The sequence below is a fragment of the Amblyraja radiata genome, chromosome 21 (genome assembly GCF_010909765.2).
Source record: "Amblyraja radiata isolate CabotCenter1 chromosome 21, sAmbRad1.1.pri, whole genome shotgun sequence".
NCBI lineage: Eukaryota > Metazoa > Chordata > Chondrichthyes > Rajiformes > Rajidae > Amblyraja > Amblyraja radiata.
Window position 1 is genome coordinate 12,220,317 of NC_045976.1, and position 26,920 is coordinate 12,247,236.

General features: G+C 42.9%; 1 protein-coding gene across 14 annotated transcripts in view; it reads left to right on the forward strand.

Annotated features, from left to right (window-relative positions):
- The window catches only part of eps8 (epidermal growth factor receptor pathway substrate 8), a 148,856-nt gene that overhangs the window by 72,882 nt on the left and 49,054 nt on the right, over window positions 1–26,920 (forward strand). For 9 of the 14 annotated variants that reach the window (XM_033039550.1, XM_033039541.1, XM_033039544.1 and 6 more), the window contains exons 2-3: window positions 13,272–13,351; window positions 18,972–19,048. In XM_033039550.1, coding sequence (XP_032895441.1) covers window positions 13,290–13,351; window positions 18,972–19,048 — 139 coding nt within the window. In that variant the 5' untranslated portion in view covers window positions 13,272–13,289. Of the gene's footprint in view, window positions 1–3,051; window positions 3,270–13,271; window positions 13,352–18,971; window positions 19,049–26,920 lie in introns of those variants that run through there. The other 5 variants (XM_033039548.1, XM_033039551.1, XM_033039554.1 and 2 more) reach the window with 3 other exon arrangements.

The window sequence follows — 26,920 nt, forward strand, 5'->3', positions numbered from 1 at the left end:
CAGGATGTAACTGGCCCTCTGTTATCAGAGTTCTGAACAGTCCTTCCAATTGCTACGATTCTGCCTGATTCACCTCTACCCCATTGCAGACATTGGACTTTGTCTCTGGAACTGGTGTGCTATAATGCTCAGAACTATATTCTCCACTAGAACCTTTCCTTTGCTCTACCTATTTGATAACCTTTCCTTTGCTCTACGGGCTTGATTGCATTTATTCATGTTAATCCTTTGTGTCTTGCTGACACTGAAAAGGGGTGCAAGATTCTTTAGGCTCATCATTTAGCCGTTGAATAACTATTAACTGGGTTCCTGCTTAATTAATGTTTCTATACTTAGCTGACGATTCAATTTCAATAGGTTTGTTTTTATCTGTATTCTGGGTCAAGGGATGAACCATGGACATATGACCATTCAAATTGTGAGCTTTCTCGAACTGCTACTCACATTGGCCACAAGCAAATTCAAGTTCGGCTTCTGCCTTGTGCTTGGTCATATGGTATTTCAAGGATGCTCTCTGCCTGCACTGGAAACCACAAACTTCACACTGCAAAGGTTTTGCTCCAGTATGGCTCATTTGTTGAACTGACAGGTGTTTCCGCTGTTTGAAAGTCTGTCCACATTCATCACTAATGTAGTTTATTTTCACAAATCGAGTCGTTCTTTCTCCCAAGTTGTCCATCAATGTGTGAAAACAGCATTCTTCTTACTTCTCCATCAATGCCAACTGGCTGTGTGATCCATCCCAACTCAGCTCCTCACTTTGATCCCGGCTGGGATTTAACTCAATCCAGTTCTGTAACTGAGTTGCACTCTAAAATCAAGGCTTTTCAACTCCACAACCTGATTGCTCTCCTTCAGCTGCTGTGTGATGGAAGCGAGATCGTCATTTTCAAATTGGGCATTGGTGAGCACATTTCTCATCTGTGGATGCAGCAGTGGGATAAAACGCAACTAATGTGACCGGGTGATCAGTGGTCGGCATGGAATCTTCTTTCCTCGCTGTATCAATCAAGTACAGTCAGCTTAGTGTATTGTCACGTGTACCGAGGTACAGTGAAAAACTTTTGTTGCGTGCCCTCCAGTCAGCAGAAAGATAATAGATGATTATAATCGAGGCATTTACAGTGTATAGATACATGATAAGGGAATAAAGTTTAGTGCAAAGTAAAGCCAGCAAAGTTCAATCAAAGATAATTCAATCAATTGTCACAACAATTGCAATAGAGTTGGAATAAATGGGAAATGTCATGGAATCCTGACAATAATTAATGTAGGTGGGGGTGCAAGTGAGGTAGCTGTGGGAGTTAGGGGGATTGCAATGGCTATTGTTTGCTGAGATAATCCCCGAGTTGGAGATGAAGTCCAGAACAATTATCCATTTGTCATTTGTACGTTGCTCAGCAATGCCTGTCAATGGTTAATTTGCTGTCTTTCCCCTTTTCTATAACCGGTTAAATATAATTCATTAAACATGATTCTGTTATGTTCTTTAAATGTGAAGAGCATTACATTAATGCTTAGTCAATTTGCTCAGCCATAGTTCCACCCACGAGTAAACAATTCGTACATGTCCTTGGCTTCTCCCCAGAATTGCACAGTGTATTATACCGATGTGCTCAGGATAGATTGCCAGGTATGAGAGTTCCAATGGAATCAACAGGAGCAAATTATGTAGCGAGATCCATCGTTCAGAGTGTTACTGAGCTGGGAACCTGGTGAGAACTCCTGCCCTACCTGCTACTACACTCTGTTTAGTTTAGTTTAGAGATACGGCACGGAAATGGGCCCTTCGGCCCATCGAGTCAGCACCAATCAGCGATCACCTCGTATGCTAACACTATCCTACACACAACAGACAATTTACACTTCTCACAAAGCCAATTGGCCTACAAACGTACGTCTTTGGAGTGTGGGAGGAAACCAGAGCACCCAGAGAAAACCAACGCGGCCACAGGGAGAACGTACAAACTCAGTACTGACAGCACCTGTTGTCAGGATCAACCCCAGGTGCTGTAAGGCTGCAACTCTACCGCTGCACCATCTTGCCACCACTGTTGTAATGGGAATCTGACCTCCCCAGTGGTATACATTGAGTCTGAAGGAGAATCCCAACTCGAAACGTCACCTATTCATGTTCTCAAGACATCCTGTCTGTCCCGCTGAGTTACTCCAACATTTTGTGCCTTTTTTTACAAACCAGCATCTGAAGTTCCGTATTTCTACAATGCTATACATTGTTGTGCCAGGATTCTCTTGTTAATCCCTGCCCTCTGCTGGCATTATCACAACAATGATTGAGACTGCCCTTGAGGAATGATGGACACAAGGTGCTGGAGTAACTCAGCGGGTCAGGCAGCATCTCTGGAGAAAAGGAATAGGTGACCTTTCGCCTTGAGACCCTTCTTCAGACAGAGAGTCGGGAGAGGGATGAAAGTAGAGGTATGAAAAGGTGCAGAACAAATCACAGCCGGCACCAATGGCCCAGGAAAGGTGTACCCACAATGGTCTACATTGTCAGCTGTGGAAGAGGTGATAACAAAGGAATACAAAAAGTGAAACTAGCAGTACGACTTGGGTCGGGGAGGGACGGAGAGAGGGAATGCAAGGGTTACGTGAAGTTAAATAAATCAATATTTATACCACTGGGTTGTAAACCCTTTCCTTAAAGGGTATGTACCTATGAGGTTTCAGTCTGTGATGAACAAGAACACGACGAGTAGGTGCTCTGTGAGGTAACGCTGCAGAGGGCTCCAGTGAATCTGTCTAAATGAGGAAAAGTCAGGATTACAACATCAATCATTAAGTGAGTTTGCAAATGTAATCTTGCAAGAAGCTGAGTTTAAAATAGGTCTTGGTAATTTGTCCTGCCATTTTGAAGGTAAAACTAAACAACGTGAAAACGTGAGGTTTTTCTCTGTTGACTCAAGTGCAAAGGTCTGGGAAAATGAGGGTGTTCTGTATACACAGTCATGATGCGGAGAAAATTCCCTGGTCATGTGGGTTTTTTGCACTGGTGAAGTGTGAGCTGTAGATTTGTGCCCAGTCACATGGTTGCAAACTCTCCAAGTCCAGTAAAGCAGCTGAAAGGTCAAAACAGCACCCATTACCTTTAACAGTTAGCAGCGTGATTATTTTCATTAATCATTAAGTGGCTGTAAGGGAAAAACAATAGGTACTTGACAGACCTCTCTCTAACTCTGCTCGAAGAATGTTTAATAACCTCCATCAAGCTGGTTACGGATAAACACGAGTATTTTTCCAGCATTGAAGTAAGTGAAATTTGTGCTTTACATTGTTCATAGCTATCGTGTACTTAAGGTGCCACATAAAAACTAGGTCAGATATTGAAAAAAATAATTGGTCTTTGGAGACTTCTGGGCCGCATTTGATCTCAGTAGTTAGAGATTTCCCAGTTTTTTTTCTCTTCCAGAGGTAATTCTTAAAAACACATCCCTTTGTAAAATGTAAGTGTCGATTGCGGCCTCTTGGTTGCGTGACCTCGGGGATCATGGTGCAAAAAGCATCAAGTCTATGGCGGACTCGCTAGACCAGTTGGCCTTTATCTCCTAGTTTTGAATGTTTATATCCATATGTAAGCAATTGCTTTTGCCATGGCTGGAAGTAAATTGCAGCACTTAATGATAATAAAATGCCACCCTCTGCACACTAACATGTAATTTGATTTGGGCTGCTTGCAACCCAGCGGTATGAATATTATAGTAGGAAGGAATTGCAGATGCTGGTTTACACCAAAGATGGACATAAAATGCTAGTATAACTCAGCGGGAGAGGCAGCATCTGTGGAAAGAAGGATTGGGTGGCGTTTTGGGTCGAGATCCTTGTTCAGAGTCTGAAGAAGGGTCTCGACCCAAAACGTCACCCATTCCTTCTCACCAGAGATGCTGCCTGTCCCACTGAGTTACTCCAACATTTTGTGTCTATCTTCGGTATGAATATTGATTTCTCTAACTTCAAGTAACCCTTGCTTTCCCTCTCTCTCCGTCCCTTCCCACCACAGTTCAACAACTAGTTTTGCTGTCCCCTTGATTAATTTTACTGATATTTGACTGATTGTGTGCCTCGTTGTCACCTTTCCCTCAGCTAACAATGTACCATTCTACATGTCCTTGATCATTGTTTGCTTTGATCTTCCGTTTTCAAACCTTACCGTACCATATCTCTAGTCTCCCCTGAGTATGAAGAAGCGTGACATGGTGGCGCAGCGGTAGAGTTGCTGCCTTACAGCTCTTGCAGCACTGGAGACCCCGGTTCGATCCTGACTATGGGTGCTGTCTGTACATAGTTTGTACATTCTCCCCGTGACCGCGTGAGTTTCCTCCTACACTCCAAAGACCTACAGGTTTGTAGGTTAATTGGCTAGGTATAAGTATCAATTGTCCCTAGTGTGCGTAGGATAGTGTTAATGTGTGGGGATTGCTGGTTGCGCAGACTCAGTTTGCCAAAGGGCCTGTTTCCGTGCTGTATATCTAAACTAAACTTTAAATTAAACTAAAGGGTCTTGACCCGAAACGTCACCCATTCCTTCTCTCCAGAGATGCTGCTTGTACCTCTGAGTTACTCCAGTAGTTTGTGTCCATCCTTCCTACACAATATGTAACAGTCTTTGTGTGTGAATGGAGGTGTTAAGGTTTAAGTACCTATGCTCAATTTCGGAAAGATACCATTTATACCAATGGGAAATTTAAAACCTTACTCATATGACAGCCATGCTTGCTAAAGCCTTATGATGGGATTAAATCCTTGAGTCATGCAGTGGAAACAATAATAGTGTGGGCTACATTCTAAATCAAAACTGTGAAGCTCAATCAAGATCTTGGTATTTGAGCTTTAAAAGCGTGCACAATTTTCCTGGCGGCGTAAACACTGCAAAACCATAAGAAGTTGGCACCATTATTTATAAGATCTTATAAATATGTTCGATGTTTCTTGGTGCAAGGAAATAATTGAAAGTTTCGATTTTTGCACCAAATATGTACCGGTGGACAGATCTGAGAGGAATATATAGTGGCAGAAAATGATCTATTGCCTGATTTGTACTGACGATGTTTTGAAAGACCAGTTTCAGTGTGTGAAACTCTAATCCAATTTTCAGACCTTATGTTTATTTGTCCAGATGATGCATTTGCTACCGAGATTGCTTAATGGCACTTGTCTAGATGGCTTCTTTTCCATGGCATTAGATGTCAGTAAAGAAGATTTACGAGAATGTTGCCAGAACCCGAGGGCTTGAGCTATGGGGAGAGGTTGGGCAGGCTAGGACCTAATTCCTTGGAGCGCAGGAGGCTGAGGGATGATCTCAGGCAGGTGTATAAAAGCATTAGTGGAATAGATAGGGTAAATGCACAATATTTTTTGCAAGGGTAAGGGAATCAAGAACCAGAGGACATAGGTTTAAGATGGGTGTAGAAAGATTGAAAGAGTGAAACCTGAGGGGCATCTTTTTCACTCCAAGGGTGGTGGGTATATGTAACGAGCTATCAGAGGAGGTAGTAGAGGTATGCACTATAACAACCTTTAAAAGGCACTTAGACATGAATAGGACCGAGTTAGAAGCATATTTACCAAGTGATGCAAATGGGACTAGCTTAGATGGGGCATCTTGGTCGGCATGGACGAATTGAGCTGAAGGGCCTGTTTCCGTACTGTATGATTCTGAGCAGTAAAGTCAGTCAAGACAAAATGTGTAGGTGTCAAGACAATGTTGTTTCGATCTAGCTCTCTTGAATTTTACAAGGTAATGATTGACCATTGAACAGGAGATCAAGCTGGACACTAAATGCTTAGCAGGTCAAGAGAAAAGGAATAGGTGACGTTTTGGATCGAGACCCTTATTCAGGCTGAAAGTCAGGGAAGAGGGAAACTAGAGGTATGAAAAGGCACGTAACAAATCAGATCTGGCACAGATGGCCAAGGAGCCCACAATGTTCAATTGTTGGCTGTGGAGAAAGTGATAACGAAGGGATACGAACAAAGAAACTAGCAGGATGACTCGGGTGGGCGAGAGACGGAGAGGGAATGCAAGGGTTATATGGTTTTGTATATTTGAAAAACTGTTAGATCCAATTAGTCTAAGTGTTGAAGAAGATCATGACCTATGTTTAGACATGAGTTTTTACTTGTGAATTGTGCATCTGTAGTGCATGTTTACCATGGTCTGAAGTTAATCGGATTGCAAAATTGTCAGCTGCAGTCTTTTTAAGGAAACTAGTTAACAATAGGAATGTTGGGCAGGAGGTATGTGTACCAAAGGTAACATTGAACTATGTATAAATGGATTAGCTTAACTAGAAAGCTTTTTGTTGTGTAAAGCACCAAAGGATGAAGTATTCTGTCAGAAAAGTCAGTTCTACACACAGAAAGCTGACTATGTGGAGGTCGAGCTCGTACCAGCTACATGCTTGATGTGCATATCTTCCCAATTTGTCACTGTACTCATTAACCTGACAGGTTTCACTGTGTGTAAATTGACCTGCAAGGAACATGTCCAAGTGCATCAGTAGTCCCTGCCACCATGCTGACAAAAGCACAACTGTGTTGATCTTTAATTTCGAAAAGGCCAAGACATGAAGAATAGCAAAAAGAGAAATAAATGCATGGCAAGTAGGTTAATGTTGAAATCTTAAGAAAATTATCAACTGTTCAGGAGGCTTCATTCGTGTTCTTGTACAGATGCTAGTGCACAGATTTTGTTTTGAGGAGCAATGGGCAAATACCAACATTAGAACTATAAACTGCTTGGTCTGGGCAATGTGTGTGTTGTTATTGGCAGATTGGATTTATTCTTTCTAACAAAGATTTGTTTCAATCGACAATAGGTGCAAGAGTATGCCATTTGGCCCTTCAAGCCAGCACCGCCATTCACTGTGATCATGGCTGAGCATTCACAATCAGTAACCCGTTCCTGCTTTCTCGCCATATCCCCTGACTCCGCTATCTTTAAGAGCTCTATCTAACTCTCTTGAAAGCATCCAGAGAATTGGCCTCCACTGCCATCTGAGGCAGAGAATTCCACAGATTCACAACTCTCTGGGTGAAAAGGTTTTTCCTCATCTCCGTTCTAAGTGGCCTACCCCTTATTCTTAAAATGTGGCCCCTGGTTCTGGATTCCCCCAACATCGGGAACATGTTTCCTGCCTCTACCGTGTCCAATACCTTAATAATCTTGTATGTTTCAATAAGATCGCCTCTCATCCTAAATTCTGGAGTATACAAGCCATTCACTGATGTTGTTCCCAAAATATTTTGTTTTTTTAATGAAAGAGAGTTGGGATGGTCAATGTATAGCTTTGGCCTTGTCAAGTGAATGAAGTTATTGAGAGAAGTAGAAACAAGGAACTGCAGATGGTCATTTACCAAAAGAAGGCACAATGTGCTGGGTAACTCAGCGTGTCAGACAACATCTCTGGAGAACATGGATAGATGATGTTTCGTGTGGTTAAAGTACACATGTGGTTAAAGTGCACATTGTCAGATTTTTAAAAAGGCCATTTTTATACATTTTGGTTTCACCATATAGAAATTACAGCAGTGTTTATACATAGTCCCCCCATTTCAGGGCCCCATAATGTTTGAGACACAGTAATGTCATGTCAATGAAAGTAGTTATATTTAGTATTTTGTTGCATATCCTTTGCATGCAATGACTGCTTGAAGTCTGCAATTCATGGACATCACCAGCAGGGCTCGAAATTAACGGTTGCCCGGGTGCCAATGGCCACCTAAAGTCCCGCTGGGCAACCTAAAAGCCGAGTCATTTTGCCCGGCTTGACAAGCGAAGGAAAGCTTGGCTGATGTGGACAGCGGATGGCCTGTTGCAAGCTGTGCTGATGTTTCTCAGAGAGCTCCTGCCTTATCCTTGTTCCCTGCCTTGCCCTGTGGAGTTGCTGCTTGTTTGTGAACCAGCGGCTCAGGCAGCGGATTGGCGCTCGACACCGCTACAAATTGTTCTGTTGCTGTTGTTCCCTTAAAGGGCCTGTCCCACTTTGCGATTTTTGTTTGGCGACTGCGGAGCGTCAGTGATGGTTTTAAAGGGCGACAGTCACTGACGTTCCGCAGCCGCTGAAAAAATCGCTAAGTGGGACAGGCCCTTTAAGGGAACAATAGAACAATTTGCAGCGGTGTCGAGCACCTGAGCCGCTTCTTCCCTTCTTCCTTCTTCCCTTCCCCGCTCTTCCTCCCTTCTCCCCGCTCCACTCTTCTTCCCCTTCTCCACTCCCCCACACCCCCCCCCTCACCTCTCCTTCTCCCCCTCTCCCTCCCTTCTCCAACCCCCCCCCCCCCCCCACTTTCCCCGACGCCCCCCATTTGTGGACCCAGCCAGCGACCAGCGACCCCCCGCACATTATCCCACACTTGTAGGGACAATTTATACAAACCTTTGGAGTGCGGGAGGTAACCCTAATCCTAACTCTAGGTTGATAGGCTTGGTATTTATAAATTATCCCTAGCGTGTGTGGAATAATGTTCGGGGGATCGCTGGTCGGTGCCGACTCGGTGGGCCGAAGGGCACTGTATCTCTGAACTAAATGTGACACAGGGGCCCCAGGGGTTGGACTGGAACCCACAATATTCTGCATGGGAACTAAACTGTTGGTCACGAGTTGTCCCAGAGACAGATCTCTCTTCCAATGGTCTCTCCAAACCCCCAGAGGCACCGGGCTTTTGAACTGGGTACAGGCAATGTTGTCAATATACCAGTGCCACCCACCTGCTCCGGCCACTGGGTTTAAATACCCACCGCCCATTTTGAAGCAAGGCAAGGGGGCGGGGTTGGGGGGGGTGGGGGGGTGTTGTTCCCAAAGTCTGCATTTATCCGATAGTCAATGTTACTAAAACAGAGGATGTGGAGTAGACTTTATACAGTACTATTAGTGGGATCTAGCTGTCACAGGCTGTGTCCACAAATAGGGGATATGTGGGAGTGGGGGGGGGGGGGTGGAAATGGGAGAAGAGGGGGAGAAGGGGATGTGAGGGGAGGGGGGGGGGTGGGGAAAGGGGAGGAGTGGAGCGGGTAGGAGGAAGAGGGGGGAAGGGAAGAAGGGAGGGAGAGAGGGGAAGGAGGGATGGAGGCGGGAGGGGGGAAGAGGGGGGGTGAAGGGGAGAGAGGAGTTCAGTTTACACTCACTGAATCCATCCCTGTGATAAGTTGGAGACGGTGAGTTGGATCTGGAAGCAGACCAATACAAAATAAAACTGAATGATTCAGACATCTTTTCATTTGCACAATTGATTTTATTGTATTAATTTTAACATATTAATATTTAAAATCCATGCATTGAAGGAATAATATTTTACAGCCCATCTGTTGGTCCCTAACCCCAACCCTAACCGGGCGTCACCCGCAGGACAGCATGCGTCAGCGTGTGACAGGGCGTAATTTTGCTGCATGTCATTGTGGTATATATCATGTCTTGAATGGTGAATGTGTTTAGTTTGTGGCTTTATTTGAAGCAGAAATAATATGTGAATGCTTCATTGAGCATAATTCCAACTGGTAACTATGCACTTCGTCCGAGCACGCGTCATGCAAGCCATCTTAAATTACCACCTAAAATGTCATTCGGCAACCTAAAAAGCTGCCTAGGTTGCCCGGCTGGCAACAGGGAAAAAAAGTTGTGAGAGCCCTGACCAGGTGATGCTCTGCCAGACCTGTATTGCTGCCATCTTTAGCTTATACTTGTTGACTACTTTCATTTACATGACGTTGCTGTGTCCCAAACATTATGGGGCCCTGAATTGGGTTCAGATTGGGTGATTGATTTGGCCACTCAAGAAATGACCATTTTTTAGCTTTGAAATACTCCTTTGTTGCTTTAGCAGTATGTTTGGGATCATTGTCTTGCTGTAGAATGAAGCGCCGGCCAATGAGGCATTCGTTTGAACTCGAGCAGACAGGATGTGTCTCTATACTTCAGAATTCATTATGCTACTACCATCAGCAGTTGTATCATCAATGAAGATAAGTGAGCCAGTACCTTCAGCAGCCATACTTGTCTAAGCCATAACATCCCCACCACCATGTTTCACAGATGAGTGGTATGCTTTGGATCTTGGGCAGTTCCTTCTCTCCTCCTTTGCTCTTGCCATCACTCTGATATGTTAATTTTCATCTCATCTGTCCACAAGACCTTTTTCCAGAACTGTGATTGCTCTTTTAAGTACTTCTTGGCAAACTGTAACCTGACCATCCTATTTTTGCGGCTAACCAGTGGTTTGCATCTTGCAGTGTAAGCCTCTGTATTTCTGTTCATGAAGTCTTCTGCGGCCAGTGATCATTGACAAATCCATACCTGACTCGTGAAGAGTGTTTCTGATCTGTCTGACAGGTATTTGGGGATTTTTTAAATTATAGAGAGAATTCTTCTGTCATCAGCTGTGGGGGTTTTCCTTAGCCTGCCAGTCCCTTTGCGATTAGTAAGCTCACCAGTGCTATCTTTCCTCTTAGTGATGTTCCAAACAGTTAATTTCGGTAAGCCTAAGGTTTGGCTGATGTCTCTAACAGTTTTATTCTTGTTTCTCAGTCTCATAATGGTTTATTTGACTTTCATTGGCACAACTTTGGTCCTCATGTTGATAAACAGCAATAAAAGTTTCCAAAGGTGATGGAAAAACTGGAAAGAAGACTAGGTGCTCTTATACCTGCATTAAGGAGGCAATTAAACACACCTGAGCAATTATAAACATCTGTGAAGCCATGTGTCCCAAACATTATGGTGCCCTGAAATGGGGGGACTATGTTTAAACACAGCTGTAATTTCTATATGGTGAATCCAAAATGTATAAAAATACCCTTGTCTGGCCCCCCCTTTTAATCCAGACAAAATCCCAACCCCCACCCCGGAGGTTCCCCTGAAAATATGGTGCCTAGACCGGGTGAGGCGGCCGATCTCGACATCATTGGGACTTTGGCGCTGATTGGTGGGTTGAATCTGCTCCACGCGGCCGACTTTGCAGGTCGGTATCTCGGCCCCCTGTGATTCCGGCAAAACGGATAATCCGGAAAGGCTCTGGAACCAAGAGTGCCGGAAAATCGGTGGTGGACCTGTACTTATTTTGAATGCAAGTCCTTTTTGCATGATATATGGTTTAGTGGAATACCAAAAGGTGCATTAAATATTGCCCAATCTTCAAGAACTGGAAAGTACAAGGTGCAAAGTAGAGGAATTGGTTGCTCGAACTTGGAGTAATGTAGTGGGGCCCAACCGTTTTCAAAGGAAGTTCGATATACAATCCTAATCACTTTTGAGGGCAATTCACATAAATCATATTAACCAGATATTGATATTTTAGATACTATTTAAAGTTCTAGAACTGGAATTTATTAACAAATTAGATTCTGTTCAGTTCAAATCCAAACAATAATAAACCATTGATGTTTCCTGATTTTAAATATTTGGAATTTTGATGTGATCTTACATGCCATTTTGAAATTATTTTAGCCATCTCAATGATGGAAGTTCAATGGTGATCCGCATAGCATAGAACAGAACAGTACAGTACAGTACAGCACAGGAAAAGGCCCTGTGGCCCACAAAGTCAGTGCCAAATGTGATGCCTGGACCATCGCTTGTTTAACTGCACATAACCCATATCCTTCCATTCCCTGCATATCCATGTATCTATCCAAAAGTTTGTTAATGCCACTAACATATCTACTTTAACCACCACCCTCAGCAATGTGTTCCAGTCACTCACCAGCCTCTGTGTGAAAAGAAACGCGCCCCGCACATCTCCTTTAATCTTTGCCCCACTCAGCTTATGCCCTCTAAAATTTCTTTCCAACAAGGGGAAAAAAATATATTTTAGTTCATTTTAGTTTAGAGATTCTGACTGTATCCTATCAATGCCTCATAATTGTACATAACGTCTGCCTACAATCTCCGGCTTTCCAGAGAAAACAATCTGTGCAACCTCTCCCTGTAGTCAATACCCCCCTAATCCAGGCATAATTCTGGTAAACAGCTACATGACATTAGAGCATTAGTATTTTTAATTATTAACTTAGTGGCATTCTGTCTCTTTCAATCGATTACTGTTTCCACCTATCACCTACCAGATTCTGCTACAACATGTCGCCTAGCCATGTTTTCCAGAGAAGCTGCCTGACTCACGGAGTTAATTCGGCACTTTGTCCTTTTGTGTTTTTTGTAAACCAGCGTCTGCAGTTCATTGGGTCTGTTTGTTTAATGGGCGGTTGTTAGATGTCATGAGAACAGTTGTATATTGGTTGTCTGGTATTGATGCGTGGCATCTTGTGGAAGGAAGCTGATCTGACGAGGAGGACTCATCCTCCATGTCCATGTGGATATATTGGAGGCTGTGGAATAGGCTAGAGAAGTTAGTCTTTCGGGTTTGGCAGGGGCCAATGTTGTGGATCAATATTTCTAATGTGCTTCTTAGCACCATAATATATGAATAATTGCCCTGTGGCTATTCTGCATGGATAGGCATGCTTGAATTAGTATGAAGTGCTGTCAAAATTTCTCTCTCTTTACCGCACCCTCCCACTCCTCCATGTCACCCATTACATGAGCACCTGCATATATAGTTCATAATTTTAAAATGATCTTTGTCACACCATGAATTCTGTTTTGCACTTCAACAAATGAGTTCACAGCTCATGGGATCGCATGGTGACGCAGTGGTAGAGTTGCTGCCTTACAGCGCCAGAGACCCGGGTTCGATTCTGACGACGGGTGCTGTCTGTACGGAGTTTGTACGTTCTCCCTGTGACCTGCCTGGGTTTTCTCTGGGTGCTCCGGTTTCCTCCCATACTCCAAGGACGTACATGTTTGTAGGTTAATTGGCTTTGGTAAAAAAGTGATAAATTGTCCCTAGTGTGCAGGATAGTGTTAATGTACAGGGATTGCTGTTTAGCGAGGACCCGGTGGGCCAAAGGTCCTGTTTCCGCGCTGTATCTAAAAAAAACATAAAAATAAAAAAAACTCCAGTTCGCATCACGTGAAAACCTATTGAAGTAAATTTGTTGACTCTTATTGTCCTGGAATCATTAGAATCCATTCTCAATAGATTGCTCTTCAAAATGGTGGCAGCAAGATTCTGTTTACTGTTTCTCATAGAACTATTTTTTTCAATATTTAACAACTTTTAGGTCTATAGTATTTAATCCACTTTCACTTGTGAAATAAGTTGATTGGTAGAAGGACATAAAATGTTACATTTACAGTATAATGCAAGTAGCACTCCATCCAATACACAAAGACATTATTGCTGCTTATTTCAAATTACAGTTTTGAGACGAACGAAAAATGAATGGACATCTTTCAAGCTACCATCAAGAAGGATTTGGATCCAGCTCTTTTCCAATGAAGTATGTTTGGCATGTTTTCAAGTTTGAATTTTGTTAAAGCTTAGAAGATGACAATTCTAATAACCTAATTGAACTAGAATAGCAGTGTATGTGCACTAACACTTTAGTTTTTATTACATTCCATCAAAAATAATTCACTGCACCTGCAGCTTATATGGCCTTATTGCTCTACCTTCTATTTTTTTTTATGGTCATAACCTTTCTACTGTTGAGTTCAAAATATTTACGTAGTTACTTTGAATTTACGCTACATCATTCCCTTACACCATTACAGATACGGAATTGGGTTGTTTTCTCTTGCCTTTTTACTTGCGTCTGCAGACCTATCTACCCACCTGAAGTATTTGTTAACTTCTTTCTCCACACCACCGCTCTTACTTTCTTCTCCTCAGTTATCAGACCTCCGAACAGTCCTCCCATAAGCTTGGGTACAGTCCGATGCTCCTCTACCTTACTAGGGACATTTAACTATTTCTCTGGAACCTTGAGAACTGTTACGCAACAATGCTAGGCACTTTTCTGCACTCCGTATCTTTGCCTTCACTCTACCTATTGTACTTGAGAATTGGCCTGGTTGTATTCATTGTATTATCAGACTTGACTGGGTAGCATACAAAACAAAGCTTTTCACTGTACCTTGGTACACCTGCCAAAAATAAACCTAAACCTAAATCTACCTCTTTATACCTCTCCTCCTTCCCAAATAGAGTAAATAGTGTTTATACCTTGGAAAATAACATCAGTACATTGCTAACAATTTTAGACTGTTTGTTAAAAGATTTTTTAAAGCACAGTTGTTAGTTGATTCAATTTGGTACAAGAATGTTTGGGTAAGTGATCACCAAGGCGAAATGTCCAAATTATAGTTAGAGCTTGGATGTTTTCCAAAAGCAATAGTGATGACCAACTCCATGTATAATTTGGCACGACAATACTTTGAATTTGTTTATTGTCTACAATGGTGTGGTGTGGTGGGAGAGAACTACTTATTCCGTTGCCACTGCAGTGTGTGTCAGTTGTTTACTCAACCTGAGGAATGAGAATTTGTTTGATAAATATATGAAATAATTTATAGAGTCCTACAGCGCGGAAACAGGCCACTTAGCCCAACTCGTCCATGCCGACCACGATGTTCCATCAAACCTAATATATACAAATATTTTCTCAAGGAAACATTTAAAATGAAGTAAAGAAATGAATCATAAACACAAAGAACCGAGGATGCTGGTTTACAACTAAAAGACACAAACTCAGCGGGAGAGGCAGTATCTTAGGAGAATATGGATAGGCGACATTTAGTTTAGTTTTTTATTTTAGAGATACAGCGCGGAACGGGCCCTTCGGCCCACCGAGTCTGCACCGACCAGTGATACCCGCACACTAACACAATCCTACACACACGAGGGCCAATTTACATTTATACCAAGCCAATTAGCCTACAAACCTGTATGTCTTTGGAGTGTGGGAGGAAACCGGAACACCTGGAGAAAACCCATTCAGGCCATGGGGAGAACGTACAAACTCCATACATACATACATACAAGCACCCATAGCCAGGATCGACCCTGGGTCTCTGGCGCTGTAAGGCAGCAACTCTATCGCTGCGCCACCTATCCAGGTTCCCCAGAGATGCTGTCTGGTTTATTTATTTAAAAGAAATGAATCCATCTTTACCTGTGCAGACCAACTGGCTGGAGTTTTTGCGGACATTTTCAACCTCTCACTTCTGACACAAGAAGAATAAAGTGACGTGCCTCAATGACTATCGACCAATGGCACTAACGTCTGTGGTGATGAAGTGCTTTGAGAGGTTGGTTATGGGGCATATCAACTACTACCTCGACAAGAACCTCGACCCACTACAGTTCGCCTACCGCCACAACAGGTCAACGGAGGATGCAATCTCACTGGCTCTCCACTCTGCATTGGACCACTTGGACAATAAAAACATTTACGTCAGGCTGTTGTTTATAGACTACAGCTCAGCGTTCAATACCATCTCTGCGCATCCCTCTGCAATTGGATCCTCGACTTCCTCATCCACAGACCACAGTCTGTTCGAATTGGCAGAAATACTTCATCCTCAGTAACAATCAGTACGGGAGCACCTCAAGGCTGCGTGCTCAGCCCCCTGTTTTACTCACTCTATACCTATGACTGTGTAGCCGGACATAGTGTGAACTCCATCATCAAGTTCGATGACGACACCACTGTTGTTGGACGAATTACAGATGGTGATGAGTCAGAGTATAGAAGTGAGATCGACCGATTGACCAAATGGTGCCAGTGCAACAACCTGGCTCTCAACAGTAAAACCAAGAAACTGATTGTGGACTTTAGACGGGGAAGGATGAGGACCCACAATCCTGTTTATATCAATGGGTCGATGGTGGAGAGGGTCAAATTCCTGGTGCAATTGTGGTGCAACTGATGCAATTATAAAGAAGGCACATCTGCGCTTTCTTTATAATTTGAGATTCGGTATGTCAAAGAGGATTCTCTTGAACTTCTACAGGTGCACAGTAGAGAGCATACTGACTGGTTGCGTCGTGGCCTGGTTCGGCAACTTGAACGTCCAGGAGTGGACCATTGGCATTGGGAAGAAGGTACAGGAGCCTGAAAACTGTAACGTCCAGGTTCAGGAACAGCTTCATCCCTACAGCCATCAGGCTATTAAACACGACAGCCAGTGAGCGCTGAACTACAACAGATAATTATTATTGCACTATATCTGTTTATTTATTGAGTATGTATGCATGTGTTTATATACACACTGAACTTTATTTCTCCCATTATGTATCATGTTTACATATTCTGTTGTGCTGCAGCAAGCAAGAATTTCATTGTCCTAACTGGGACATATGACAATAAAACACTCTTGACTCTTGTTGTAACATTGCATTTAGGGACCTGATTGTCGTGTGTTTGATGACATTCGTCTGCTTTCAACAGGGAGCACAGATACTGTTTGAATGCATGATTGTTTTGCTGAGGAATGTTCTTCCATAACACACCACTTAGAATGGATTATCTGATTGTCATCTCGTTGCCTTTGAGGAGACCTTACCAAGTGCAAATTGACTGTTGTGATTCCTGCATTATTGGCAATGTCAACACTTAAAAGCATCTAATTAGGGAAATTTGGGCTGACATGATTTTGGCAAAGTTGTGACCAATACTGCCCCACAGCTCTAGTGAACTAGGTTCAATCTCGACCTCGGCTGTTGCCTGTGTGAAGTTTGCACGTTCTCCCTGTGCCTCCTCTAGTTATCTCCCACAAAACGTAATGTTCGGCAGATAAATTGATCACCTGTAAATTGCTCCCATTGACTAGGTGAGTGGAAGAATCTGCGGGTGTTGATAGGAATGGGAGAAGGATAAAATGCGTTGAATGTAGGATTGGTTTCTGTGGATGCTTTCTGGACTATGTGAGCCGAATAGCTTTTTCCATGCAGGATGTCTCTGACAATCTATTTTCAACCTAAGCCAACCTATGCAGTAGGTATGCAGTCACTGAAGGTCAAAACCTCCTTTAACTTTGTGTTGCTCGATACTCTCGCTTTTTTGTCCCCTCCCCCATTTTTATTTTGAGTTGAGTCAACTCTTAGCTTTGCTTTGGGATGGGTTGAAGGGAAACCCATCCCTTCTATTGGTAATTCTGTTGATATCACTTTGTTGTCCAAAACTTATTTTCATTTTCTCTTTGTTGGAATGGACAGAAACTATTCTGTTTTGGAAAAGACTGTAGGTATAATGCAAATGAATGTGTAATATGGGCAGATTTTTGTTTGTATTTTAAATTGCAGTCAGAGTTGGTCCAAAAATGTCCTAGTTATTACACATGGGGGAAATGTTCCATGGTAAGAAAGTCAACTCTGCATAGTTTAGCTCTAAATTATCTTAAACCTGCACAGCAGTTTCTAGCTCTTAAAATGATGTGGCTTTAATAAATGTAACACATAGATTTTAAGTTTCCTATTAGTTTAACTTGGTTTTATGTTCAGCACAGACATGGTGTGCTGAAGGGCCTGTACCAGTGCTGCACTGTTCTATGTTCTATTTCGGCATTTTGTAACTGGACTAAAGATTCGGATCAATTTAGATATCTTGCTTGACAATAAAAAAATAATCTATGCAGAGTTAACCCTTGGTGTAACGTTACTTGTTCAGTGTCAATTAAAATGTTGGCTCATTGTTCTTGAACTGTAATTCTCAGCTGTTTCTGGGCTAGATTATGCATTTTTTTGTATCTGCCGGTAATTGTCCATTGTTCAAACTTGTCCTTTTTTGCAGGAGGATTAATATTAACATTGTTAACTCCAATTTCTGTTCTTAGTTTAGTCCACCGATTATGTGTAGAGCAATATCCAATTAGGTTCCTTGTTTACATGTGCACTTCCTCTTTTTCAATTAGATTATTATGTTTAAATTGGTTGAGAGATCTAGTATGCAAACAAGCCTTTCAGGCAAATGAGTTCACTCCCACCCTCGATTACTCGTTCACACTAGTTCTATGTTATCCCACTTTTTCATTCACTCCTTACACACCAGGGGCAATTTACAGTGGGCCAATTAACATACAAACCTGCACGTCTTTGGGGATGTGGGAGGAGACTGGAGCACCCGGAGGAAACCCACGCAATTTCAGGGAGAATATGCAAACTCCACACAGACAGCACCCATGATCAGGATCAAACCCAAGTCTCTGGCGCTGTGAGGCAGCGGCTCCACCAGCTGCGCTACTGTGCCGCATTATCCTTCCCACACAAGTCTATTATTCTTCAAAATATTTGTACGTCACTTTAACAGGTTCTTCTCACCATGGCTCAAATTGCAGCCTATTTGCAAAACTAAGTTGATCTTGTGTAAGATTGGGCAACTAGTTATGATTCTAGTAACCAAGGTTTTAGCATTCTCTCCAATTTCCCCCAAGCATGCTCATATATGAGGAATATATGTTATAGATTAACCATTACCAAATAATGAGCCCAACTATGTTAATAATAATTAGCCATTTAATTTATCCACTAACTTCAAATTGGGTGTTAGGTGTGGTGATGGAACTTGCCCACTGGTTTTATGCTAAATACATAAGACAATGATCAGATATTTGGCTCCTCTCCCTGTTATTATGTTTTTGACTTTAAGATGTAATTCTATTATAAGAATGCAGCACAGTGACACATCTGGTGGAGCTGCTGCCTCACAGCGCCAGAGACTGGGGTTTGATTCTGACCTCGGGTGCTGTCTATGTGGGTGTTGCACGTTATCCCTGAGACAGGGTGGGTTTCCCCCGGGTTGCCACGGTTTCCACCCACATCCCAAAGACGGGCAGGTTTGCAGGTTAATTAGCCTCTGTAGGTTGCCCCTAGTGTGTCGGGAGTGGATGCGAAAGTGGGATATTATAGAACTAGTGTGAACGGGTGGACTGAAGGCTTGGACTGAATACTTGGCGTGGACTGGGTGGGCTGAAGGGCCTATTTCGTGTTGTATCTCTTAAAAGAATACAGCAAAAGTATGTTTGATATAAATTTTAAGTTTATTCTTTGAATTATTTTAACTTTTGTGGAAAGTAGAAAATAATATAATCTCAGTTTGAATATTCTGATTCTTTTTATAGTGGTTATGGTTCTCAAGCACTGACCCAACCAGCAATGGACAATACTACAACAAAGACAAGTGGAAAAGCTTTATATGGTGAGTTATGTATGACATCTTTTGCTAATGTTGCTTTGTACATTGAAGATAGATACAAGATGCTGGAGTAACTCAGCGGGACAGGCAGCATCTCTGGAGAGAAGGAATGGGTGACGTTTCGGGTCAAGACCCTTCTTCAGACTGAGAGTCAGGGGAGAGGGTAACTTGAGATCTGGAAGGATGCAAAGAACATATAAGGCGTGAAAAGAACAGATCAAAGCAGATTAAGGAAATGTACAATGGTCCATTGTTGAATGAAGGGAAGGTGACAACGAGACATATAAATAATAAAGTTATTCAGGAGGACAGTCAACTAGGATGGGGGAGGGAAAGGGAGAGAGAGTGAAAGCAAGGGTTACTTGGAAGTTAGCGAAATCAAGAGTCATACCGATGGGATGTAAGCTGCCCAAGCGAAATATGAGGTGCTGTTCCATCCATTATTGTTGTGCAAGTATATTTTTATTTCTGGAATTTTGTTTTCTCCATAGTCACCGCCATGCTCATTTCCATTTGCAGTTGATTTGAATAATAGAGTGCCAGGGTATTTTTGGATTTGTGTTTTGTAATTTGATAGAGCAGCAGACGAACGTTGGTGAGGCTACAGAAAGCAATTGGCTTGAGATATTTAACATTCAATATTTTTGTTTTGCACACCAAGTTGAAATGTTTAACTGACAATGGCTGACAGAGGTGCCTGGAACCAGGGGGAGCAGGTAAGGTTCCTGGGTATTACCACAACCCAACAGACTGGGGGCGGTAGAATTAACAGCATGGAATTTGTTCACTAAATAGGGTGACACTTGTGAAATCAGATACATAGAGAGAAAAAAACATTATTGGATGGGGAGAGGAAAGTGAGAAAACAATTTTACAAGAAATTCAATACAAAATGTTGTGAGATTTGAGACTCGCTATTGTTAATTTTCAGTGCCAGCAAAGTAGATTGCAGTAATTAACCATTACTTGTCATGAATCTGAGGTTAGTTTGTATGGATTGGGTAAATATAGTAATTTGGTACCGTTCAGTATATATCTGCTGTATAGTAGATAGTGTAGGAAGGAACTGCAGATGCTAGTTTAAACCGAAGATAGACACAAAATGCTGGTATAACTCAGCGGAACAGACAGCATCCCTGGATAGAAGGAATGGGTGACATTTCGGGTCTGAAGAAGGGTCTCGACCAGAAAAGTTACCCATTCCTTCTATCCTGAATTACTCCAGCTTTTTGTGTCTATCTTCTGTAGAGTAGATAGTGTTGCCATTCCACTTGTGGAGTGGAACAAATTGGGCAATTATTTCTGCATTTGACTGTACATGCGACTCATCTGAAGCTGAAGTAGAGTGTTATAAATACTTTTATCTGACAATACGATCTGGACGTTTGTTACTCATTCCGGCTTATTTGCCTGTCCTCCATTTCCTTTCTATCCCCCTCTCACTCTCCCCTATCCCGGTCTATGTTCACCCATATCGCTCCTTCTGGCGTTACATTTTACTTCTCTCCTTATCTAACACCGTTTTGTCTCCTTTTCACCTCCAGCCTTTGTCACTTACTTCACCCATCTGGTAATCAAATCCCCTTACCTATATCCAGGTTTTGTCCCGCTCCCACCTCCTATTTCCAGTTCTCCCCCCCCCCCCCCCCCCTCCCCACTCCATCAATCTGAAGGTCTAGACCCTAATTGTTGTCTGTCCATTCCCTCCGCAGATGCTACCTGACCTGCTGAGTTCCTGCAGCACTTTGTATTTTGCTCCAGATCTGATTCCAGCATCTGCAGTCTCTTATGCTTCAGTCTTTAATTTGGCACCAATCTCCGCTTACTCATGTTATGCTCTAAAATGACTAACATTTTATAGACTAAATTCCCTGAAGTCAATTGTTCTTTATAATCAAGTTTGAAAATATAGTATATAGAATCACACATTGCTTGCAAGTCACATTACTTAAATTACATATGTAGTATTTGTTACATGAAAACAGAACAATATCCACTTCTATCCTGGCAGTTGAGCAACACAAAATTAATTGAATTCTTGTGTTTCTATATTTAGCCTTTATAAATTACATTATCATAAACCGAGACGGGACTGGAGATCAATTCTGTGGAAAGTTTTGGGAATCATAGTTGCAAACTCACTTGCTCCTCAACTGGAAACTGCCCCACCATAAATTATTCATATCCTGTCGTTTGAGAGTTAAGTGTTACAGATAACTTTTCGAAATCCAAACTAAATGTTATAAAACCAATTTATTATTTGAACCATAGTTTTTGTGATCTCAGAGAATTATCCTATAAATTCTAAATCCTGCAAAATAAAAATTAAAACCACCATCTCGGCAAGCTCACGACCGTTAATATTTTTGAAGTCATGGAGCTATACAGCATGGAAGGAAGCAGGCCCTTTGGCTTATCTTGTCCACGCCGATCAAATTTGTATTCTGCGCATCCCATTTTGCCCATCTCCATTTTAAACCTTTCCAATCCAAATGTCTTTTGAAAGTCACATAATTGATAGCCTAATTGATATGATAGCCATAATTGTTTTTATTTCTTTACAAATTCAGGAAGGCATTTTGGAATGGTATGAATTAAAAAAATATTATCGTAGTTTCAATATCTGGGATTTCCACATCCAAAGATTATTGAGACAAAGCATAAAGTAGTGAAGTAACTCAGTGGGACCAGCAGCATCTCTGAAAGACATGGATAGGTGGTGATTCGGGCTGGGAGTCTTCTTCAGAGTGAACCTCCAGAGATGCTGCCTGACCCACTGAGATTCCCCAGTATTTTGTGTTTTGCCCAGGATTTTGGCATCTGCAGTTCCAATTACTGAGACAAGTCAGGTTATGGAGGTTACTGATTTGGGCACTAGCTCATTTCACATCAAAGCAACTAATTTTATTGTCAAAGACGTTTGTTCATACGGTGGGTGGAGAGTTCTGTGATATTAGCAGTCATAGAGATATTGCAAAGTAGCTTTCACAGTGTAAAATTCTTGTTGTGTTAAGCCCTCACTGTAAAGACGAGTGGAAACGCACTAAGTCTTCACTACTGTTTTATTACTAATCACACACATTACTATTCATACACATTCCTGCCCTAGCTGTCCGTGGTCTGTCACCGGAGCTAGAGAGCGATCTGGAGGTGGGGAGGTTACAATTATACTGGTGATATGGGGAGTGGTTAGTAGTGGTGAGGTCACTGTGTTAAAGGAACATGCACTAGTCTACATCCTTCCCCTTGGAAACAAAGTAGTACAGCAGTGACAGGGCGACCACGACTCATACGCTACAAGCAGTTAAACACACACACAGTCAGGCAACAGTTAAACAAATTCCCCGTAACGTACAGGCGGCTTGACCAACCGCCCGGAGCGGGTACGCAACCCGCCCTCCCCCTCCTCCGCAGGAACAGCAGGAGCAGGAGCAGGAGCAGGAGCGGGCGAACGAGCCGGAGAACGGGCAGGAGAGGGAAGGTGCGGAGACCGGGGAGGGGAAGCTGGCACAGGGCCGGGCACGCGAACAGGCGAGGGCGGGCTGGCAGCAGGGGAGCGGGGCACATAGAGCTGAGAGGGCAGAGTTCGGGGCATGCGAGGAGCGGCAGGCAGAGAGGAAGAAATCGGGGGGGGCGAAAGAGGCAGCAGGAGGCGGAGTGGGCTCATTGACCAGCCGCAAATGCTGGCGGGACCGGCGGTAGATGGTACCCTCGTGGTCGACGAGGTAAGACCGCGGTGAGCCAGCAGAGCCGACGACAACCGCCAGACGGTAGTGGCCGGAGGGGGACTGCATCCGGACGACCTGACCAGGGAACAGACGCGGAAGGGGACGGCAGGACTTGTCGTGGGAGCGTTTTTGTATATCTTGCTTTTGGGCAATGCGCTCCTGGACGGCATCAGGGCGGAGGACAGAAGGCACCAGGGACCGCTGGGACACAGGAATCGGAGGTGGCGTGGTGCGGGACATGAGCCGCTGAGCAGGCGAGCCCAGGACAGGGTCACGGGAGATGTTGCGGAGGTTGAGGAGGGCCAGGTAAAAGTCCGACCGGGAAAGTCTGCAGTGCTCCAGCAGCTCCTTGGCACTGCGGACGGCGCGCTCAGCAAGGCCGTTGCTCTGCGGGTACTCGGGGCTGCTGGTGAAGTGACGATAGTTCCAGGTGTGACTGTGTCGCGGGGGTGGCATCAGGATGGGCAATCGCAATGTAGTGCTCAAAGTTGCGTCGGAAGACAGCCCACCGATGGGCAATGTCGGAGTCGAAAACTAACATATCAGGCTTGCGACAAGAGTTGGCCATGGTAAAGACACGGTGGAGAAACAATGAAGGGTAGGGAACTGGGCGAAAAGTAAATAAAACCCGACAAACAGGAGGCGCAAGGTACTACTATGACACCATGTAAAGACGAGTGGAAATGCACTAAGTCTTCACTACTGTTTTATTGCTAATCACACATTACTATTCATACACATTCCTGCCCTAGCTGTCCGTGGTCTGTCACCGGAGCTAGAGAGCGATCTGGAGGTGGGGAGGTTACAATTATACTGGTGATATGGGGAGTGGTTAGTAGTGGTGAGGTCACTGTGTTAAAGGAACATGCACTAGTTTACACTCACCATTTACATAATCTTTAACCTAAATAATTAGTAGTAAGATAACTACTTTTAGCTGCAGGTATTAATTATAAAGGTGTCACATAAATCATTACAGGTGAATTAATTATTTTGGGAAGCTTAGGTAGCTGTTTGCAGCTTTCTCTTCCCTTCTTCCACACACAATCCCTCACCAAATGATCTCTTGAACGCCCACTGCTGATGCAAGTCAATTTAATATCTTACAGTGCCCTCCATAATGTTTGGGACAAAGACCCATCTTATTTATTTGCCTCTGTACTCAACAATTTGAGATTTGTAATAGAAAAAATCACATGTGGTTAAAGTGCTCATTGTCAGATTTTAATAAAGGGTATTTTTATACATTTTTGGTTTCACCATGTAGAAATTACAGCAGTGTTTATACTTAGTCCCCCCATTTCAGGGCACCATAATGTTTAGGACACAGCAATTTCATGTAAATGAAAGCAGTTATGTTTAGTATTTTGTTGTATATCTTTTGCATGCAATGACTGCTTGAAGTCTGCGATTCATGGACATCACCAGTTGCTGGGTGTCTTCTCTGGTGATGCTCTGCCAGGCCTGTATTGCAGCCATCTTTAGCTGATGCTTGTTTTGGGGACTAGTCCCCATCAGTTTTCTCTTCAGCATATAAAAGGCACGCTCAGTTGGGTTCAAATCGGGTATTTGACTTGGCCGCTCAAGAATTGATAATTTTTTAGCTCTGAAAAACTCATTTGATGCTTTAGCAGTATATTTGGGATCATTGTCTTGCTGTAGAATGAACTGCCTGCCAATGAGTTTTGAGGATACAGTTCAGTCAGTCTGAAGAAGGGTTTCGGCCCGAAACGTCACCTATTTCCTTCGCTCCATAGATGCTGCTGCACCCGCTGAGTTTCTCCAGCATTTTTGTGTACCTTCGATTTTCCAGCATCTGCAGTTCCTTCTTGAAAACAATGAGTTTTGAGGCATTTGTTTGAATTTGAGCAGATAGGATGTGTCAAAACACTTCAGAATTCATTATGCCACTACCATCAGCAGTTGTAGCATCAATGAAGATAAGTGAGCCGGTACCTTCAGCAGCCATACATGCCCAGGCCATAACACCTCCACCACCGTGTTTCACAGATGTGTTGGTATGCTTTGGATCTTGGGCAGTTCCTTCTCTCCTCCATACTTTGTTCTTGTCATCACTCTGATATAAGTTAATATTCATCTCAACTGTCCACAAGACCTCTTTCCAGAACTGTGGTTGCTCTTTTAAGTACTTCTTGGCAAACTGTAACCTGGCCATCTTATTTTTGCGGCTAACCAGTGGTTTGCTTCTTGCAGTGTAGCCTCTGTACTTCTGGTCACGAAGTCTTCTGCGGACAGTGGTCATTGATAAATCCACATCTGACTCCCGAAGAGTGTTTCTGATCTTGGGGATTTTTCTTTATTATAGAGAGAATTCTTCTGACAGCAGCTGTGGAGGTCTTCCTTGGCCTGCCAGTCACTTTGTGATTAGTAAGCTCACCAGTGCTCTCTTTCTTCTTAATGATGTTCCAAACAGTTGATTTTGGTAAGCCTAAGGTTTGGCTGAAGTCTCTAACAGTTTTATTCTTGTTTTTCAGTCTTATAATGGCTTATTTGACTTTCGTTGGCACTACTTTGGCCCTCATGTTGATAAATAGCAATAAAAGTTCTCAAAGGTGATGGAAAGACTGGAGGAAAGACTAGGTGCTGAGAGCTCTCTTATACCCGCATTAAGGAGGCATTTAAACACACCTGGAGCAATTACAAACGCCTGTGAAGCCATGTGTCCCAAACATTATGTGCCCTGAAATGGGAGGACTATGTATAAACACAGCTGTGATTTCTACATGTTGAAACCAAAATGTATAAAAATGGTCTTTAATAAAATCTGACTGTGCACTTTAACCACATGTGATTTTTTCTATTACAAATCTCAAATTGTGGAGTTCAGAGGCAAATAAATAAATGATGGGTTTTTGTCCCAAACATCATGGAGGGCACTGTGCATGCTGGATATGTACAGATCCTGTTGCAAACTTTTGAATAAAGCTTTTTTTCTCATTAGTCCTAAAAATGAAGAACTGAGCATGTATATTCCTGATCAGTTTTAACATGGGACTCTGCATTCAGGGTATTTGATTGCATATAGTAATTCCTCCAGGACTCTGTGTTCTGCAGTAGGGACAACTTACCATGGGCAATCAACATACCGACTAGCACACCTTTGGGATTTGGGAGGAAACTGGAGTCCCAAAGAAAAAAACCAGTGACAGGGACAACGTGTAAACTCCACAAAAATAGCACCTGAGGTTGGGGTCGAACCCTGCTTTCAGGCACCGAGGCAGAATCTCTGCCAGCTGCAGCACTGTGCTATATGACAAGATTGTCCTGGCCTCTATCTTTCACAACTAGAAGTATTCTGTAAAGGCTCATGTGATTAATGGGCAATAACATTTGGAAATGCTTTGCACCAGATAATTAGCTTATTTTAGCTATGTGGAGCAGAGCCCATGAAAGCAGTGTAAAAATGGAAACACATCCATCAATTAAAATGCAAAATATTATCATGTTTCTAGGAGAGCTGATGGAGCTGCTGCCTCAGTGCCAGTCCCAGGTTTGATCCCGACCTCTGTGCTGTCTGTGTGGAGTTTACATCTTCCTGGGACCACGTAGGTTACCTCCGTGTGCATCGGTTTTGTCCCATATTCCAAAAACGTGTAGGTTTGTGGGTTAGTTGCCCCCTAGTGTGATGAGAGTGGGTGCGTAAGTGGGATAACATAGAACTAATATGAATGGTCGACGTGGACTCGGTGGGCTGAGGACCCGTTATCATTTTGTAACTTCAATCAACTCTTCAGTGCAAAATAGCCATCAAAATAACAATATGTATTGAGGTAAAATTTCTCTCCTATATTTTGTGATAAAGGGAAATGTTTCCAAGAATATTTATCTAATTTACTTGAAAGACAGGTAAACAAAATAAGTCAAAATGTGACTGGGAACTTGAATGGCTGGGAAATGATTTAGCGAGCAGATTAACCTGTTTAGACAAGGATAAATTCAGTTGGTTTGTGTACATATTTGGTAAAGCTTTTACTTGCATGTTTTCATGAGTTGCTGCAAGGTTCTATTAATGGTATTCATAACGAGATCCATATTTCCCTTCCTTTGTATTTTGTAGTATTGTGCTGCTGTGTTGTGCCAAATCTTTCTAGGCCACTTACAGATAGACAGGACTGGGATATTGATG